The sequence below is a fragment of the Talpa occidentalis genome, unplaced genomic scaffold, assembly GCF_014898055.3.
Source record: "Talpa occidentalis isolate TD23 unplaced genomic scaffold, MPIMG_talOcc4v2.1 talOcc4.3, whole genome shotgun sequence".
In the NCBI taxonomy this organism is placed as follows: Eukaryota; Metazoa; Chordata; class Mammalia; order Eulipotyphla; family Talpidae; genus Talpa; species Talpa occidentalis.
In genome coordinates this window covers 19044986-19066196 of record NW_023603184.1, presented here as the reverse complement: position 1 = coordinate 19066196, position 21211 = coordinate 19044986, and the positions used below count along the sequence as shown (strand labels likewise).

Genomic DNA, 21211 nt, shown 5'->3' with positions numbered 1-21211 from the left:
ATGAAAGATGTCCATGCTTTAAATTCCCTTTGGGAAATGTTATTGATCTCTGTAGCTTCAAGGACTATATTAAATGGATATCAATCTCTGGACTAAATTTCTCACCTGAACAACGAATCTGTATCTTACCAGCACACTCACAAGTAAACTGAGAATATCTAATTAAGTACAGCAGATTAATCACACAAAATTATCTTTTTTCCCCTCCCCAAACACTGCCAAGATGATGGCAAAGGAATTTCTTTAAGAAACAGAAACGTTACAAATCTACGAGGGCAAAGAGAACAGAATACTAAATAAATATTTCAGCAATTTTTTTCATCTCTCAGTATATTAATAACAGGTCCAATTTTCTTCCCTTTTAATTGGCAATGTTCCCTTCAGCGCCCCCTCCTCTTCCTTTTCTCTTTTACCATTTAAAGGTTTCTAAACATTGAAGTAAGATACAGCAGGGAGAGAAAAAAATGATTCAGCCTGCAGAGCCCTGGAAGGACTCAGCATACGGAGTCCCGGGGACAAAGGAGAACTGAGCTTAAGTACCAGCTAGACTGAAATACAGGTGACAGTTTGCATAATGAACTATGATACACAGAGCTACCTTCTCAGACTCTCTCAGGAACATTGGTAGCTGCTAATATCCATTAGGAAGATTAAAAAATTCTTCTCTGAAAAGCTGAATAGCCTGAGGGAAAGATTTTCAGGTACTTATAAGTTCCCCTCCACAACAAAATCCACAATCAACAAGCCCACCTGTGCCCACGTAGCTTCCATTAAATTTTTTATTGTTCCATTTGTAAGAATAGTTAGGGATTAATATTATGAATATAAATGTCAGACAGGGAATTATAAACATTTGAAGGAAACTCTAAACAGAAAAAGAGAAAATGAAGGGAGGGAGCGGGTGGAAAGTTGCCCAAAGGAAACAGAGCAACAAAGTAAAAAACTGCAATTAATGTACTTAGAAATGAGAAAAGATATTATACCGATAAAGTAAATATGCAATACTATGAAAAAAGTACAAACAAAAAAGAAAATATTGGACTTTGAAATAAGGTAGCCATAAAAATTATCCAAGAATTAGAAAATGAAATCAAAGAAATTTCACAGGAAGTTCCTATCACCCAAGGGATACAAAAAGAAAAAAGAACATAAGCACTTAAAAAAATAGAGAACTGATTCAGAAAGACTAATAAATGCCTAACAGAATTACAGAAAAAGAGAACACAGACTAGTGTGGGGAGGAAATTATCAAAGAAATAATACAAATAAATATCTCTCTGGGGGCAGGATTATGAGGTATTGAAAAGTGAGGCAAAAGTTTCCATTAAAAACTTTTAGTACTATTTGATTTTATACTATATGCATATATTACTTTGATAAACAATTTAAAAGGAAAAAAAACTTTAATTACCCCCAAATCTGGCCTTTTCTGTATTTCCCTCTCCACTAATATGGCCATCACCAGTTAAATAACAAATAAACAAAATTAGCCCTTTATCAGTTAGCACTTCTAACTCAGATTTCTTTTTCCCATATACCTACTGTCCTCATCAGATCTGTCACCTCTCCCTGGAGAGGTTACACAACAAAATCACTAGTGATTCTGTCCCTGATCTCCTGCCCCCCAAATCATCCTGCTATTGTCATGCTGTTACAGATTTTCATGCCAAAAATGAACTCCTGACAATGCTTCCCTGTGTACCTCCCCACCTCTGGGGTATACCTTGACTGCTGTCTTGCTAAGAAGTTACTCTGGTTCACTGAAAATCTAGAGCCAAACTCACTGTCTTCCTGTCTGCCACTACTTCTGGCATTCTTGGCAACATCAAAGTCCATATTAAAAAATCCTTCCCATAGCCTTGCCTCTTAGTTTGTTTCTAGCCTCTATTTCATCAGTAGAGACCACCTGGATTTGGTATACACACTGAAATACTACTCAGCAATTAAAAAAAAAAAAGATAAACTCTTGTCATTTGCAAAAATATGGATGGAACTGGAGGGGATTGTGCTGAGCAAAGTAAGTCAAAAGGAGAAAGACAAATACCAATTGTTTCACTCATATGTGGAATACAGAGAAAAAAAAAACTAAGGGTCAACTAAAACCAAACCAATAAACCCTAGAAATCTGACAGTAGAGAGAAACTACTAGAAGGGTCAGTACAAAGTGGGGAGGTGGCACGAGGGACCACGGTGGAGGACTCGGTGCCTTAGTGGTAGGTGTAGTGTGGTCCTGGAAGGGGGTGATCCTATACCTTTAAATCATAAAGTGTTGAAAACCAATGCTACCTCACTTAAGCAAGAAAAAATATAGCCTATCTGGGCCACCCACTGCCATGTCATACTCTGGGTTTTATCATCATGCTCTGATTACAAGCTTCTCCACCTTTCTAGTCTCCCCCAAGTACTCCCAACATCTGTTAACAGCACTGGAAATGCTCAAATGAGGACCTCTTCCTCATCATCCATCACCCATTTCTTGCTAAAAACCATGTTTCAGAGCTATAATCACACCCATGAAAACTCTACTTTATTCCTTTGTCTCTCCATTCTACTTGCAATCGATCGATAGATTGACCGATCGATCGATAGATAGATCTTCTGCTCCTAAACCCAGTTCTTTCAGAAATGGAGAAAAACATGATAGAGTTCTGCTAATTATTAGACCCAAAATATCAAATGGCATATAACACTTTCCATTATTCCAGTAGTTTCTTTGGTAATTTTGTTTTTCCCTCTTTAAGATGCTCATTTTGCTACTATTTCCTTATACTTGTCACAACTTACTCTATCCCTCTGCTGATAACTTTGCCTCCCCTCCATACTTCATTGAAGCCATCAGATATAGCTACCTACAGGATCCTCCTATCACCGATGCGATTAATACAGTTCCATTTGAATCTATGTGGTGTGCGTTTCCTCTTTTAAAAACAAGAGAAATGGCTTTGCTTTCACATAAGTCATTATTTTTGCCATTTAAAAACTGCATTCATCAAGTCATCCTTAATCTCTCCTAAATCTCCTAAATATACAAGTTTCCTCTTCCATCTGGGTCACCATCACCAGAGAAACGTGTTTATTATCACCCAACTTGAGTAAAACAAATAGAAAAATGTCTTTGACTTCATGCTCAATTCCAGTGTCCTTCCCATATTTTGCCTATTAGAAAATTCCCTAGAGTTGTCTTTAGGTATGGTCTCCTGGTCTCCACTCTTTCACCTCCCATTCTTTAACCTACTTTGATTAAAGATCCAAACCAGTTTTTCTTAATATATATACAACATGGGAAGGAAATAGACCATGTTTCTTAAGTTAAGCTTGGACTTTAACCTCTTGAGTGCTAGTCCCTGTTCTATGACTTGCTAAATATAAAAGCAACATAACTTCTCTGTGCCTCAGTTTCTTCAACTATAAATTGGGCTCTCCTTATAGGGTTGCTGTGAAGATTTAAAGATTCAGATTATATAAAAGCATATAGATAAAAATGGAGCTACTATATGACCCAGCAATTCAACTCCTACAATCTACCCAGAGAACACAAAAACATTAATTCAAAAGGATACCTCACCCCTATATTTATGGCAGCACTATTTACAATAGGTAAGATATGGAAACAACCCAAAAAAAAAACTCATGCCATTCACAGCAACATGGATGGAACTGCAAGGGATTATGCTAAGTGAAATAAGCCAAATCTGGAAATAAAAAATAAATAAAACAAAATTAACAGGCAACTATAAATCAGAGATTCTGCAGGTGGGCTGGAGGGAGAGGGATCAAAACAGGGAAGGGCAGAGCACAAGGGACTATGGTGATGGTGCACAGATGAATTGGTGGTAGGAATTTTACAGGTACTACATCTGAGAGGAGAAAGCATATACTGTACAAAAATGAACAAGGATGTAAATACATATATATATAAAAAAATAAGAAAAATAAAAATAATAAAATAAAAGCATCTAGAATAAGACCAGGCATACAGAAAGTACTCAATACATGTTTGCAATAGTGGTCTTACCAAACTCAATAAAGGTTCTTTCCTGTTTTATTTTTCTCTCAAGCAGCACTGCACAGATTTCACAACTCCCTGCTTCTAACACTTGTACTCACGGATTCTATGACACTATACTATACTACTGGGTTCCCTTCTACTTCACTGGGGGCTTCTTTTCAGAATCTTGGCTGACTGCATTTTAACCTCAATATAATGGAATATTTAGTTCTCTCTCTATTGTCTGTTTCCTAGGTAACCTGATACAGCTCCATGCTTTTATTAAAGACCTACTTACTGATGCTGCCCAGATTTACATCTCTAATCAGGGCCCTCCCCTGATAATCAGAGACAAATATGTAAGTACCATTTCCACTGGAATATTAAATTGATACCATAAGCCTAACAGACTTAGGATAGAGTCCTCAAAGACCACCCTTCCCATATCCGCCATTATACCTACTCCTATCACATTTCTGATTCTGTTACAGATAGCATCATTCACCAATTCATACCCTCAATCTGACATCCAAATGCTAATGGTCCCATTTGGTCCACCATCAAAATATCTTTACTTCTTACCATGTTATTGCTGCCACATTTATCCAAACTCTCATGACTTCTTTTTGTCAAAATCCTCCCTGCTTCAAGACTTTATCCCCAGCAGGCCAATTTCCTCACAGCAGACAGGCAAATATAAAATTTAAACAGGATGGAGAGGGCGGAGCAACATGGCGGCGAGGAGACGCTGCGAGTAAGATCTCCCATTAAAAAAAGTTAATAGGGAGGAAAAGCAGCAGGTCCCAGTGAGAACCGGGACACAGAAGATAAACGAACGACTCCAGCAAACTGCCCGAAGAAGAAAGTGGCCATAAAAGAGGACCAGAAGGGAGGAAAGCGCGGAACCCTGCTCCCCATCCCCACCCACAGAGTCGGCACTCTCCAACCGGCAGAGAGGAGGAAAACAACAAACTAAAACGACCAGCAACAACAAACTACGCAGCAAGCGGGACTGTGAGTGGAAAGGAACTATTGCAGCCACCACAACACGTGAACAGGAGCTGTGGAGAACCCTGCAGGATTCGCCACGGCGGTGAGCGAACGGCTCCGGGCGCCATTAGAGAACAAAGAGACTCTGGAGACCCGCACACAGCCCGGGCTGCCGGTAAGCTTGCGCGGAAAAGCGGTGCGCTCTGCGCGCTTGAAAAGCAAACGCGGACCGGGATCGCGGCTGCCCAGGTCCCCGCCCCTGCGACCTAGGCTTGCGGGGAGACGCGCGGAGGCCCTCACTGAGGTGAAAGTCCCTCACTGAGTAAGCAGGAACCAGGTGCCTGGCGCCCAGGCACGGGAGCGAGTGCAAAAGGCGCCATTCCCGCGCCACTGAACTGGGCTACAGCCCGCGTCCTGGACCTGAGGGCTTTGGAACTGAGACCCGGGGCACGAAGTTCGGGGCGTGGGTTCTCCACGACGGTGGGGCACAAGGCAGACACAGCACCCCAAAGCCGTTGAGGTTTACCCTACCATTCCCGCTCTGTTCCCTGTCCCACGGGGGGGGGGGGGGCGCGAAAAACAGCCCCCCAAGGACAATAGGAGAGATCTCTGGCGCCACCTAGCGACCAGGGAAAAAAAAGTCACTAACACCCCATAGAACAGGAAAATTTCTTAAGACTGCTTGAAAAGGGCAGAAGGCTCCCGGAGGAGCCAGTGGCCAGCTGGGAAGTTAGCCCACGCCAGGCCCCTTCCGACCAGCAGTCTGAGCCCACAGGGAACAGGCACCCACGGCCGGGGCAGACCGGGCGCGCAGAAGAGTGTGCCTGAGAACGGATGCTCAGGGACTGAGTCCCGCGTCGCCATTTTAGAACAGGGACATTTCTTCAGTAAAGACTGCCTGAAACCAGCGGAAAGCTCCCTCAGAAGCCAGAGATGGCTCCTGGATGAGCTAGAGGGGAGCGGAGAAGTTCACCCAAGATGCCGGCCAGTCCGAGCAACACAGTGTCCCAATGCATACGACAAATTAGAAAACAGACAGTAGGGAGTAGAAGAACCATACGCAACCTAACAACTCCTCAGGAAAAAAGCACACCACAAAAAGAAAACCACCCCCCAGATTGCAACGACAGTAACTTGGAAGAACTTCTGAGCCTTCTAGAAAGAGAATTTAAAATTGCCGTGATTAAAAAAATGACAGAACTCATAAAGGAAAACAATGATCAGAAGAAGGAAATTGAGTCCCTAAAGAGGGAAGCAAAAGAAACGCAGGAGATCAAAGAATTAATGGAGGAACTAAAGAACTCTGGGAAAAGCAATGAAAGCAGAATAGATGAAATGGAAGAATGAATAAGTACTCTTGAAGACACAGAAACAAAAAGAACCAAAACAGAAAAGGAAAGAGAAGTACGAAGGAAAAAGAATGAAGAAAGACTTCGGGAACTATCTGACTCCATGAGGAAAGGAAATATAAGAGTTATAGGAATCCCAGAAGGAGAGGAGAGAGATGTAGGAACAGAGAAAATATTTCAGGAGATAACTGAAGAGAACTTCCCAAATGCGAAGAAGGAGCTGAAAATTGATATACAAGAAGCAAGAAGAACACCAAACTTCCATGACGAAAGGAAAAATACAGCAAGACACATAATAGTAAAGCTCCCAAGGATCCAGGACAAGGAAAAAATAATGAAGCTGACAAGAGGGAAGAAACAGATAACATTCAAAGGAAAACCAATCAGGCTGACATCAGACTTCTCTGAAGAAACACTACGGGCAAGGAGAGAGTGGAGGGACATAGACAACAGACTCCAAGAAAACAGATGCCAACCAAGAATACTCTATCCCGCAAAGCTCTCCTTCCTGTATGAAGAAAGAATAAGGACCTTCCCAAACAGAAACTCTGGAATTTCATTACGACTAAACCACCACTCCAAAAAATACTACAAGGAGTCCTAAAGCCAGAACCGCAGAGGGACGAATAACAACAAAAGAAGCCCCCCCCCAAAAAAAGTTATTAAAAGAATAAATAAATAAAATCAAAGGAAAGACAAACACAATGGCAAATACAGATGCTAATATATCAATATTAACTCTAAATGTAAATGGACTAAACTCTTCAATAAAAAGACACAGAGTTGCAGCCTGGATTAAGAAACAAAACCCAACCTTTTGCTGTCTCCAGGAAACACATTTAGCTACAAAAGATAAAAAAAGGCTCAAAGTTAAAGGATGGAAAACAATCCTACAAGCAAATGGACCAAAAAAGAAAGCAGGAACAGCTATACTTATATCAGATAAAACAGACTTCAAACTCAAAAAAATAAGAAGAGACCCCAATGGTCACTACATTATGATCAAGGGGACAATACTTCAAGAAGAAATAACACTCATTAACATATACTCACCAAACGAAGGAGCACCAAAATATATCAGACAACTGTTGTCCTCTCTGAAAACAGACATCAGAGAAAACACATACGTAGTGGGAGACTTCAACACACCACTATCAACAATGGATAGATCAACAAGACAAAAAATAAGTAAAGAAACTAAAGCTCTAAATAAGGACCTAGAGCATTTGGGCTTAACAGACATCTATAGAACACTAAACCCCAAAAAACTGGAGTACACTTTTTTCTCAAGCGCACACGGATCATTCTCCAGGATCGATCACATACTGGGGCACAAGACAAACAACAGATACACCAAGATTGAAATCATACCAACCATCTTTTCTGACCATGAAGGCATCAAACTAGAAATAAACCATAAAAAGAAGGCAAGGAACTTTCCTACCTCATGGAGATTAAAAACCACACTACTGGAAGACCACTGGACTAATGAGGAGATCAAAGAAGAAATTAAAAAATTCTTTGAATTGAATGACAAGGAGGACACCAATATCCTAAATGGATGGGATGCAGCAAAAGCAGTAATAAGAGGAAAATATATAGCAATAGAAGCTCACATCAAGAAACAAGAAAGAACTCAAAGAAACAACCTAATCTCGAAGCTCAAAGATCTAGAAAAAGAACAACAAAAAAACCCCAAAACCTGTAGAAGAAAAGAAATAATAAAAACCAAAGCAGAAATAAATGAAATTGAAACTAAAAAAACAATCCAAAAGATCAATGAAACCAAGAGCTGGTTCTTTGAAAAAATCAATAAAATAGACAAACCCCTAGCCAGGCTCACAAAGGAAAAAAGGGAGAAAGCACAAATACACAGGATCATCAATGAAAGAGGAGAAATCACAACGGACACAGCGGAAATCAAAAGAATAATCAGTAACTACTATGAACAGTTATATGGAAACAAGTTCAACAATCTAGAGGAGATGGACAAATTCCTACAACTCTACAATCACCCAAAGCTAGATAAAGAAGAAATATAACACCTAAACAGACCAATTACAAGCAGCGAAATTGAAATGGTAATCAAAAACCTCCCCAAAAACAAAAGCCCAGGACCTGATGGATTTACAAATGAATTCTACCAAACATTTAGAGACGAATTAGTGCCTATCCTTCACAAACTCTTCCAAAAAATTGAGAAGGAAGGGACAATACCAAACACGTTCTATGAAGCCAACATTACACTAATACCAAAACCGAACAAGGACAACACAAAAAAGGAAAACTACAGGCCAATCTCCCTAATGAACACTGATGCAAAAATCCTCAATAAAATTTTAGCTATCAGAATCCAACAATGTATCCATAAGATAATTCACCACGACCAAGTAGGATTCATTCCAGGGACACAAGGATGGTTTAACATCTGAAAATCAATCAACGTATCCAACACATCAACAAAAAGAAATATAAAAACCATATGATAATATCAATAGATGCTGAGAAAGCTTTCGACAAAGTGCAACACGCATTCATGATAAAAGCCCTTGAAATTCTTGGGATACAAGGAACATACCTCAACATCATAAAGGCCATCTATGACAAGCCAACAGCCAGTATCATTCTCAATGGGGAAAAGCTGAAAGCATTTCCATTAAGATCTGGAACAAGACAAGGATGTCCACTCTCACCACTGCTTTTCAATATAATACTGGAAGTCCTAGCCAGAGCAATAAGACAACAGAAAGACATACAAGGAATCCAAATAGGAAAAGAAGAAGTCAAACTATCACTATTTGCAGATGATAAAGTGGCAGGATACAAAATCAACACGCAAAAGTCAGTAGCCTTCCTATACACAAACAATAAATCTGAAGAAGAAGAAATCAGAAAAACCATCCCTTTTATTATCGAAACAAAAAAAATCAAATATTTGGGAATAAATCTAACAAAAGAGGTAAAGGACCTATACAAAGAAAACTATAAAACACTGTTAAAAGAAATAGAAGAAGACACAAAGAAATGGAAAGACATCCCCTGCTCATGGATTGGAAGAATAAATATTATTAAAATGGCCATCCTACCAAAAGCAATATACAGATTCAATGCTATTCCAATCAAAATTTCAATGTCATTCTTCAAAGAAATAGAACAATTATTGATGAAATTCATATGGAATCACAAAAAACCCTGAATAGCCAAAGCGCTCCTGAAAAAAAAGGGAATGGAGGCATCACACTCCCAGACTTCAAACTCTACTACAAAGCCATAATCATCAAAACTGCATGGTATTGGAACAAGAACAGACATACAGACCAATGGAATCAAATAGAAAATCCAGAAATAAACCCACAGATTTATGGTCAACTAATCTTTGACAAAGGAGCAAAGACTATGCATTGGAGCAAAGAAAGTTTGTTCAATAAATGGTGCTGGGAAAACTGGGTTGCTACATGCAAAAGAATGAAGCTTGACCACTACCTCACACCATACACAAAAATCAACTCAAAATGGATTAAAGAACTAGACATAAGACCTGAAACCATAAAATATATAGAAGGAAATATAGGCGAAACACTACGTGATTTGCACATCAAAGACATCTTTAAAGATACATCACCCAAAGCAGTGATAGTGAAGGCAAAGATAAACAGCTGGGACTACATCAAATTAAAGAGCTTCTGCACAGCAAAAGAGACAATAACAAAAACAAAGAGAAACCCCACCAACTGGGAGAACATTTTTGCACACAACACTAATGATAAAGGACTGATCACAAAAATCTGCAAAGAGCTGATGAGACTCAACAACAACAAAGAAAATAATCCCGTCAAAAATGGGCAGAAGAGCTAAAAAGAAACTTCTCTGAAGAGGAAATGCAAATGGCCACCAGGCATATGAAAAAATGTTCAACATCACTTGTCATCAGGGAAATGCAAATCAAAACTACCATGAGATACCATCTTACACCAGTGAGAATGGCACATATTAAAAAAACTAGCAACAACAAATGTGGCGAGGTTGTGGAGAAAAAGGAACTCTTCTGCACTGTTGGTGGGAGTGCAAACTGGTCCAACCACTATGGAGAGCTGTGTGGAGATTTCTGGACCTACTAAACATAGAGCTTCCATATGATCCAGCAATTCCACTCCTAGGTATTTACCCAAAGGACACAGAATCAATCCCAAAGAGCACCTGCACCCCTATGTTTATAGCAGCACTATTTACAATAGCTAAGCTTTGGAAACAACCCAAATGCCCCAAAATAGATGACTGGATCAAGAAGATGTGGTACATATACACCATGGAATATTACTCGGCATTCAAAAAAGATAAACACATGCAATTTGCAGCAACATGGATGGCACTGGAAGGGATCATGCTCAGCGAAATAAGCCAAAAAGAAAAAGAAAAATACCGGATGGTCTCACTCATTGCAGGAATCTATAAAACTTAAATAAAGGACCAGGAAAATGAATAACTATAAGAAAGTGAAAATCAAAATCAACAAAAAACTATGAACGAGAGACACTTTTTGGAGGGTGAGGGGCGGGAGGGGAGGGATTGGGGTCAGAATGGGGGGGTTGCAATTGTATGGGGAATATAAAAATAAAAATTATTTAAAAAAAAATTTAAACAGGATGATATCAATTCTCTGATTAAAACTATTCCGAGGCTTCCCAATATAATTAGAATAAAATTTGAACTACTGAAGAGCAGGATTGCGTGTAATCTGGCCCTGCCCTACTTTCCAACCTTTCTTCCTTCTAGTCTCTATCTTCTCTCCACTCCAGTCACACTGGTCTTTTTTCAAGCACACCAAATGAATTATTGCCTAAATGGCCATTGTTCTGGCTAGTTCAGCTGCATGTTACCGGCTTGGGTTTTCAGAGAAGCTCATTCATCTAACGTAGTGAACACTCTCCCACACCAGTCACTATTTATCCCAATACCCTTTTTTATTTCCTTCATAACACTCAGAGCCAAATAAATACTTGTTTAGTATCTGTTTCCGATCATGATCATAAAAAATCCTATGAAGGCAACAGGAATACACTCTTTATTCACAGATGAATACTAAATAGCACATAGTAGGTATTCAATAAACATCTATTGGATCAATTTGAAGAAAGTGAAAAAAACAGTATTCACTTTTTACTTTTAGTACAGGGGTAATGAAAGTCAATCTTAAACACTCGTAAATTAACTTATTTTTGGTATATCATCAGTCAAGATTGGTACATTAACCATCAGTTATTATATAAGTCAATTATCATTTAAGAAAAAGAATATTGGTATATCTTATCAGAGATATCATCATACAAAAAGATATCATCATACTTCATTTTAAGTATTTTCACTAATTATTTTATATCCTGATGACACATTGTTAAATTAGACAAAATATCAAACACTGAGAGAAAAAACAAATGAGGCACCTTCAGATAAGTAGACAGAAAGCCAAGTCTCAAACGTAAACTCAGATCTATGTGTTCTTTGTATCAGATCATGAACTGTTCACATTACATGTTACCTACCTATTTTAAAGCAATTCCAATCAAAGAAGTATAGTAGAAGTTAAAGATCTTTAAAAAACTTAAGAGAAATTTAAAAGGTTACTAGTGTATAAAGTATATAAAACCTAAAACAATAGCAAGAATCTTAACTTTAAGAAAACTTGATTAAGGTTAAAAACATGAATCTCCTAGTACTCAGTTGCATTTACTGGTTTGAAGATATAAAAATTATTATCGATTAATAAATATATTATATTAATAAATAATTTAAAAAGATTAATGAAATGGGATTTTAACAATAAATGAATTGGGTAGTCAAGAAAATCTTTTTAAAGTATATCACTAGGGTACTAATACTGGAATATCCAAGCCCACAGCATCAAGTCCAAATTCAGCAGCATGCAGAATGCTACACTCAGACCTGCTTCTCTCCCAGCTGCTCCTCACCACATGTCCATGAATGTGGTCAGTCCGATGCCCATCTGGAGAATTCCTGCTTATCTTTTAACAGCACAAATGGCCCTTCCTAACCCCTACACAGCTGAACTAGCCCTAATCTATATACCCAGACGAGCCCTGAACATTATTTTTTAGCATATTGTACTACAGAATGAACACTCTATCATTGGTAGTTGCTACATGTTTTCCCAACTAGGCTGTACATGTTTGCTGAATTAAAGAAATATATCATCAAATTCTGAAATCAATATGCAAAACATCTGTCAGAGTAAATATTCAATTAATACTGGTCAAACTAATAATGGATTGTAAAAATTCTTATTAGGTGTTGGTTATCACTTAAGGTCGCCTAACTGACTTAATCTACTCTGTGAAATTCAAGGTTTTTTAAAGATATAACAATTATATCTAAAACCCTCAAGAATTCAGGCACTCAACAGGCATATGAAAAAATGTTCAACATCACTTGTGATCAGGGAAATGCAAATCAAAACTACCATGAGATACCATCTTACACCAGTGAGAATGGCACATATTAAAAAAACTAGCAACAAATGTTGGTGAGGTTGTGGAGAAAAAGGAACTCTCCTGCACTGTTGGTGGGAGTGCAAACTGGTCCAACCACTATGGAGAGCTGTGTGGAGATTTCTTGACCTACTAAACATAGAGCTTCCATATAATCCAGCAATTCCACTCCTAGGTATTTACCCAAAGGACACAGAATCAATCCCAAAGAGCACCTGCACCCCTATGTTTATAGCAGCACTATTTACAATAGCTAAGCTTTGGAAACAACCCAAATGCCCCAAAATAGATGACTGGATCAAGAAGATGTGGTACATATACACCATGGAATATTACTCGGCATTCAAAAAAGATAAACACATGCAATTTGCAGCAACATGGATGGCACTGGAAGGGATCATGCTCAGCGAAATAAGCCAGAAAGAAAAAGAAAAATACCGGATGGTCTCACTCATAGCAGGAATCTATAAAACTTAAATAAGGGACCAGGAAAAAGAATAACTATAATAAAGAAAAAATCAAAATCAACAAACAACTATGAACCAGAGACACTCTATGGGGGGTGGGGGGGGAAGGAAGAATTGGGGTCAAAATAAGGGGGTTGCAATTGTATGGGGAATATAAAAATAAAATTACAATTAAAAAAAAAAAAGAAAGAGGTAAAGATGAATGTTCATATTTAAAGTATGGTTTCTCCCTTTTTTTCCCCCTCTGATTGGATGTCTGCTATTTCATTTTGTTTCTTGGTACAAACTGTTGAATTAAATTACTTCAACATAGATGGAAAAAATAAAAAGAATTCAGGCATTACATACAGTGTGTTTTTTAAAAGCACCATCCCAGCACATTCCACATTCTCTCTGTATAGGTGAGTCTGCACCAGAGAACTGACCGTGTAGAAGATTCACTGTGTCTGAGAAGTTCTGGGAAAAATAGTCACCAATATTTTGACCCAACAAACACTACTGACTCCTTCCAAACAGTGTTCTGCTTAGAAGTAAATGTTTACAGATTTCTGATGACACGATACCCTTCAAAGATTCTACCGCTGTTTTCGTGTATTGCCCAAAAACAGCCCTGCAGGTTAATCACCAGAAACTTGTCTGAAGACTAACCAAGCAGAAACATGAAATGCATTCTATTGTAAATAGGAAGCACTTTTAATGAACTTATTGAACTTTATATAACCACAACAAATTTTTATTTCTTGATCATTCCCCCACAAAAATACAGAATTAAATTTTAGTAAAAAGGGCTAATTTAGTAAACCTTTGAACTATTCTTAACATGAATTTATTAATAAAATTAAATATCATGACATTTAATATTAAAATATAAAGTACAATTAATCCTAATTTCAAAATTGGCAACCTAATTATTATTAATATAGAAGTACTTTTATACAAAGTGCTGCAAAATATTGTTAGTGTCTCAAGATTACTATGTAGCAATCTAAGGCCCAGAGCACAAAACAATGTTTTAAAATTTTCCTTTTAAAAATTCTAAATTCATTTCCTTGTTATAAAACATGACTGATTATTTAAAAACATTTACAAGGGAAAATTATAGCACTTAGTATCTTGAGCATACAGTTTAGAAATGTTGGCTTGAATTTAATCTTCATAAACATAAACACAAACAACATGGCATATAAAAGCGCAGAAAAAAAAATGCTGGTTTTATTGGTATTACAGTGTAGGCTTAACAGAAGCTAAATACAAAACCAACTGTTAGATATTTAGTCATTTATGCTGTGAAACAACATGTGAAATCAACCTTGAAATATTTATAGGAATGAAAATGTCTATAAAATATTGTCCCCAATAAACTCTAAGGACTCCATATACACATGCAAAATTTGAGTTTGTCAATTAACTACATCAATGTTGAACTGTAAGGAGTAAAAAAATCAATCTCTAATTTTAAAATTAAATAGCCCCCAATACAAGCATGCAATTTCCCATGTTTACTATCTCTGTAGTTTGCAGAGAGTTCCAAGGCAAAGACTGCTTCCGGCTTTATGAACTACTAGAGATGGTGGCTTGTGTGGCTGACTTACGCTGGGCCTTTTGGTCTTCTTTCCTGATTGATCCTTAGCTTCTTTGGGAGGAGGCATATGGATTGGTTTCCATGGAATTGGATTATAAAAGGTTGGTTCTGGATAAGAATTTCCATTGTAAAAACCTAAAATTATTAAAAAATCAGAATAACACAAAATAAAAATAACCTTCTTGAGAACAAAGAAACTACTTATTTTAAAACACCTAGAAAAAATATTTAAAAATGTCAAAAAAAAAAAAAAAACAACCAAAAGGGGATGCCAAAAATAACTTTGATTCATTTAAAATTTGAACTCTTGAATATTTTCAAACAAAGGACACTTAAAACACAGTAAATATTGCAGTACAAGTTAAAATAGAAAAGATAATTCCAAGAGTCCAAAGAATGTCAATATTAAAGACCCTAAAAATAAAAACTCCTATAAAGCCTTTACTAAGAAATCAATTTTAGAATTCTTAAGTTAAACAAGACTTCATTTTCTTAACTCGAAACTACAACTGATTGTGAACTAATTTCCCCTGGTCATACACTTTAAGTTCATAGAAAAAAATCATTTTGTATATATAGCTACAGTAAATCAAGATTCTTAGAATCAGTGAATCACTTACAATCACTGAAATTCAAAATTACTATCAAAGTAATAAAATATAATGTCACTGTCATTTTGAATACTAATTATGGCATGCTCCCTTACTGGGATGGATATGAATGAAGGCTTTAAAGAGTTAGATACCTGACATCTAATAACTGAAGAAGCAACATTTTGGTATCATATCCAAATATTCCAATCACATAGTTAGTCATCTAAATTTCTCTATTACATAACATGTATAAATGATAAGAATGTAAGGAATAAAAACTTAAAGGCAAGAGAGAATATGCAGCATTTGAAGATAAATATGGTATTTATTAGACTAAAACTCATTTACTAGAATGCAGATTAATATTTTTATTATATAAATTTTTATTTTATTATTTAATTTTAGTCTACTATATCATTTTTATTTTACTCTAGAATGGATTGTCTTTTTTTTAGCAATTAAATTCTAGTCAACATATATTCTCAACTGAAGTTTTAACTTTATTATCTCATCATCTAGTTAAAACCACTACTTATTACTCCTCTTTTCAAACAACAAAGAAAAAAGAAGGCACAGCTCATGCTCAGTAGCTGTAATGGATGACCTCTGTGACATGTACGAGAGGCCCGAATTCTGACAGCAGGAATGTGTCATTCAGACCTGGGCAGCCCACTTTAACTGCATAGATATGTCAACACACACTTCACTAAGATGGTCAAAACAAAGTCTGGAATATGTTCCATTGTGTGAACAAAACAGAATGGGAGTATTTTTAATAATAAATCACTTAAACAAGTGAAGGCAGCTGTCAGCAAGGTATGAACTTCCAACACGAAACACAAAGGAAAACACGCATCACCATTTATAATCAGACGAAGCCTACAGGCCACACCATCTTGTGTCTGGCTCCTAGGCTGATCAGTATTACACCCTGCAAAAACAAAGGGCCACAGCCATGGGAAGCTCTGTCTTAGAGAGTTAGAAGAAAAGGGGAAAAATGACCCTTCTAAAAATATCCTGATTGAGGCTTTATCATCCAAGAAAAGTAAGAGCTTTTCTTATATCTTTTTGTTAGAAATTATTACCTTGCAGTTTTACAACTACTGCCTTAAGATTTTTTGGAGAATTACAATAAAGTTGTAGTATCTCCACAGCAACACAGTATGTTTTAGTCTTTAAGAAAAGAGTAATTCGGGCCTCCCCAGTGCCACAGCGGTTGAGCGCTGGGTTGCGAAGCTGCCCGTAGACTCTGCAGCGCCAGTTCAATCCCCGGCCACTGGCGAGGGTCCCACCAGGCACGCAGACCTCTCCTGCTGCACCCGCTGATCCCCTCAGCAGTGTATTTCGTCAGTCTGCCTGTTCTGCTCCCCGCTGTGGTGAATTCTCTCACCCTCCAGTGCTTCTGACTGTACCCAGTGCTTGTATAAATAAATAAATCTTTAAAAATAAATAAATGAAATAGTAATTTGAAAGAAAAATGATTTTTATACATTTCTATTTCTGTCAAAAGGAAACACAATGTGTAATATTTGTTCCTACGAACCATATTTATGTAAACCACATGACATAAAACCAACCTGTAAGCTTTCCATTGGCATAACCATAGCTCTTTGCAACTGGGCGAGGCTTATTTTTTGCATTTTCCAGCCATTCCTTAAACTTTTTTTCTGCTATTTCCTTTTTTTCTTGTAATTCAGTTTGTCGTTGTTTTTCTTTTTCCTTGAAATGACAAGACCAAAGAATCTCCAAGGATATTCTGTTGACTAAAAATTTCATTCAAAGTCTATTGATTTTTTCCCCTAGTAGCTTCCCACCCAAATGGCTGACTGATTGATCATACATATTGATCATATTTCTATAATTTGAAAGCACTATTTGACAAGACTAGGGAAGGAATCTAACTCCAAGTTATAATAAGATATCAAACTCAAAAAGAAAAAAGCAATTTGTTGTTTTAAAAGAATAATTCACAACAATAAAAATTTTGTATCTGACTAAAAAAATCAGCATGTTTATTAATATTCTCAACTGAAGAAAACTATACATACATATTCAATCTTAAAACTTAAAACAGAGGGGTCTCCCTGGTGATGCAAGAGGTTAAGCACCGCACTTTGAAGAAATCCACAGCCTCTGCAGAACGGGTTCGATCCTGGGCCGGCCAGGGAGCAACCCACATGGCGAAGCAGACCTTTCCTGTCTCACCCGCTGCTCTTCTCAGCAGTGTATTTCAGTCAGTCTGCCTGTTCTGTTCCCTACTCTGTCTCTGGTGAGTCCTCTCACCCCACCATCCCTGCCCCGCATCTCTGGCCTGTACCCCAGCTCTTGTATGCATAAATAAAATAAACCTTAAAAAAAAAAAAACTTAAACACAGTAAAATAACATAAAAATAGATAATAGTGGGCCTCCCTGGTCGCAGCGGTTGAGCGCTGGGCTGCGAAGCTGCCCGCAGCCTCTGCAGCGCCAGTTCGATCCCCCGCCACCGGACGAGGGTCCCACATGGCGCGCAGACCTCTCCTGTCACCCGCTGCTCCTCTCAGCAGTGTACTTTGTCAGTCTGCCTGTTCTGCTCTCCGTTCTGGCTCTGGTGAATTCTCTTACACTCCCCCACCCCCCCATGCTTCTGACTGTACCCAGTGTTTGTATGAATAAATAAAAAATAAATCTTTAAAAAAAAATAGATAATAGCTCATGTGATTCCTTATGCTAACATAGTACAGATTTCAATACTTTACTAAAATATAGTAGGCACAGGGGCCTCCCTGGTGGCGCAAGGGGTTAATATGCAACCTAAGAAGCTCACCGCAGCCACTAATCCCCGGCAAGGGAGATGAACCATATGGCGCAGCAGACGTCTCCTGACTCACCTGCTGCTCCCCTCAGCAGTGTATTTCAGTCAATCTGCCTGTTCTGTTCCCTGTCTGTTCTCTGTCTCTGGTGAATCCTCTCACCCCCCAAAACTCTGGCCTGTACCCCGGTTCTTGTATGTATAAATAAATAAAATCTTTAAAATATAGTAGGCACAGATGTACATCAAAGTTATGTATTCTAACTGGTCATGTTAATAAAAATACCTTTTCTTTCTTCTTCTTCTCACATTCTTCAGCATTTTTCTTCTTTAGCCATTCTTGATATTTTTCTTTTGCTTTTTCTTGCAAATGTTCTTTCTTCAGTTCTTTAGCAGCTTTTTCCTCCATTTCTTTATTAATTTTTTGTTCCCTTTCTTTTCTTTGCTTCAATAAAAGTGGAGGAATTTTAATTGAATACCTGCACTTTTCCTCATATGAGGAAGGACTGTATTATAAAGTTACTTCTTAAACTTTAGTTATCTTTTAAAATAGGTGGCAAGACAGTGGTTGGCGCATGTGGCTTTTGAAAATATTTAACATACCTGCAAATTATAAGTCAATGCTAGTCAACTAGCTGGCCTATAACTCTCATGAGGGCAGGGAAGAGATTTACTCACTAAAGTATACACAGAGCCTGAAAGAGTGCTGAGTAAATACTAGGTACTCAATAAAAATGCATTGAATAAATCAGTGAAGAGAGATTACAATCTGTTAGATTGCCCTAAATCTTAGTATTTTTTAATTGATGTTTATCCTTACTCTAAAATAGAAGACACAAATGCATACATTTCCTGAACAGTTTGCCAATATGAATACTTGAATAAATCTTCACCATCAGTGAATTACAGAAAACATTCTGGCCCATTAAATATTGCTATATGGGCACATATAGGCAAAACACTGGCTATATAATTCTTGTAAGTCTTACAGGGAACTGAGGTTGCAAATTTATGGTCTGTTAGTCAAATCTGTTCCACTAGGCCACTTGTATTTATAAATAAAGTTTTATTGAAATGTATCAGATCTATTTATTTATATAATTATGGTGTACGGCTGCTTTTGCACTATACCAGAAAAACTGAGTAGCTGCAACAGAGACTGTATGGCCTACAAAGTCTAAAATACTAATTAACCGGCTGGTTACAGGAAAAATTGTTGACTATGTCTGATTTTTCCCTTTCTATTTCAAAAGATGATCCACCAACATAGTTAAATTCTAAATAACCAAAGACACACCTAGCTTGCTTTATCAAAAGTTTAGAAAATAATCTACAAGGCATAAAGTATATGCAATACAAATATCATATATATCACTCTTCATGGAACAAAGAAATGAGCCAATAAAAGAAATTCTTCCCTTAAAAAGTATCTTGTACAATATTTTAATATAGATAATGCAAATAATATCAAAAAACATTAATTACATACAACATATATCCTATGCTATGTGCAAAAGGCAGGTCTTGACAATCAAAGCCCAAGTTATTCCCCAGGTTGCTATATTTCCTCCTTCCTGGCCAGCCAAAAGCAGCAATAAGGAATTCTTTCTATGCTGAAAACCCAATATCCACTGAAACAATACTAAATGTTAACAATTTCATGCTGTCATAAAATCTACAAATTGAAAAGGATCTTAGAGCATATCTTGTTCAATCTGACTGGCTCATGACCCTCCTCTATGACCTCATCAGCAAGGAGTCAAGTCCCCATGTTGTTCTTAATTATAACAGCTAACATTAATTGAGTACTAACTCTGCTTGTTATTATTTCACACACTTTACATGTAGTTACCATGTCAACTAATTCTTATAAGTCACAATATAAGATAGATGTGCTATTATATTCTCATTTCTCAAACGAGGACACTAAGGCACAAAGAGGTTAAGCAATTTGCCTAAGGTTACACAGACGGCAAGTAATAGGTGACTGCAGATTTTACAGACCATTAAAAACAATTTTATGTCATAAGTTCAACAATTTAGATGTCAAAATTCCTTAAAACATACCACTTTACTGATTTGAGAATACAGTATCTGAATAACCATCTACTTACAGCAACAGTTCCAAATTAAAAACTATCCTACAAACAAAACTCTTCATTAGTAGATTCTATTACATATTTAAGGAAGAAATAATACCAATTACAACAAAAATTTTAGAAAAGAAGGGAACACACCTAAACTCATTTTAAAGCCTGGCATTACTATGGTATCAAAACAAGGCATGGAAATTGTAAGATAATATCAGGAAGAAGGAAGATTACTGCTTTCCTCATCAAGAATATGAAATGCTTAGGGATACAGCTAACAAAAAATGCATAAGACCCTAGTAGATAGAAAACTACAAACATTACTGACAGAAATCAAAGATGACTCAAATAAATGGAAAGAAAAATCATGTTTATAGATTTAAAATTTGATATGATTAAGATGACAGATTTTTTCAAAGTGATCTATATATTTAATACAATCTCAATGTCAGACACTATTTAAGCAGACACTAAGGAAATTAATAAACTAATTTTAAATTGCCTGTGGAAGATGCAGACTACAATAGAATTCTGAAAAAGAAAAATGTTGGAGGACTCACGCTAATTAAAACAATCACAAATTCAAGAATTATAAAGTTATAGTAATAAGCTAGTATGATACTGGCATATGATATAAATCCATGAAACAATGGAATTGAGAAACAGACCCATACATATATGCACAATTGAAACAAAAGTGCCAAAGTAACTGAATAGGGAAAAGATTATCTTTTCAACATGTAGTCTTGACACAGTTGGATATCTATATGCAAGAAAGTTAACCTTGATCTGTAACTCATACCACACATTAAAATTAATACAAAATACACATACAGGCTAAGCTAAAGTTACAAAAACTT

General features: G+C 37.0%; 1 protein-coding gene across 9 annotated transcripts in view; it reads right to left on the bottom strand.

Annotated features, from left to right (window-relative positions):
* CCDC34 (coiled-coil domain containing 34) overlaps positions 1-21211 on the bottom strand; it is a 111350-nt gene that overhangs the window by 72132 nt on the left and 18007 nt on the right. For 8 of the 9 annotated variants that reach the window (XM_037522559.2, XM_054699318.1, XM_054699322.1 and 5 more), the window contains exons 4-6: positions 18548-18706; positions 17050-17191; positions 14890-15014 (exon numbers count right to left, since the gene is read on the bottom strand). In XM_037522559.2, the coding sequence (XP_037378456.2) occupies positions 14890-15014; positions 17050-17191; positions 18548-18706 (426 nt within the window). The remainder of the gene's footprint in view (positions 1-14889; positions 15015-17049; positions 17192-18547; positions 18707-21211) is intronic. The other variant, XR_008553470.1, reaches the window with a different exon arrangement.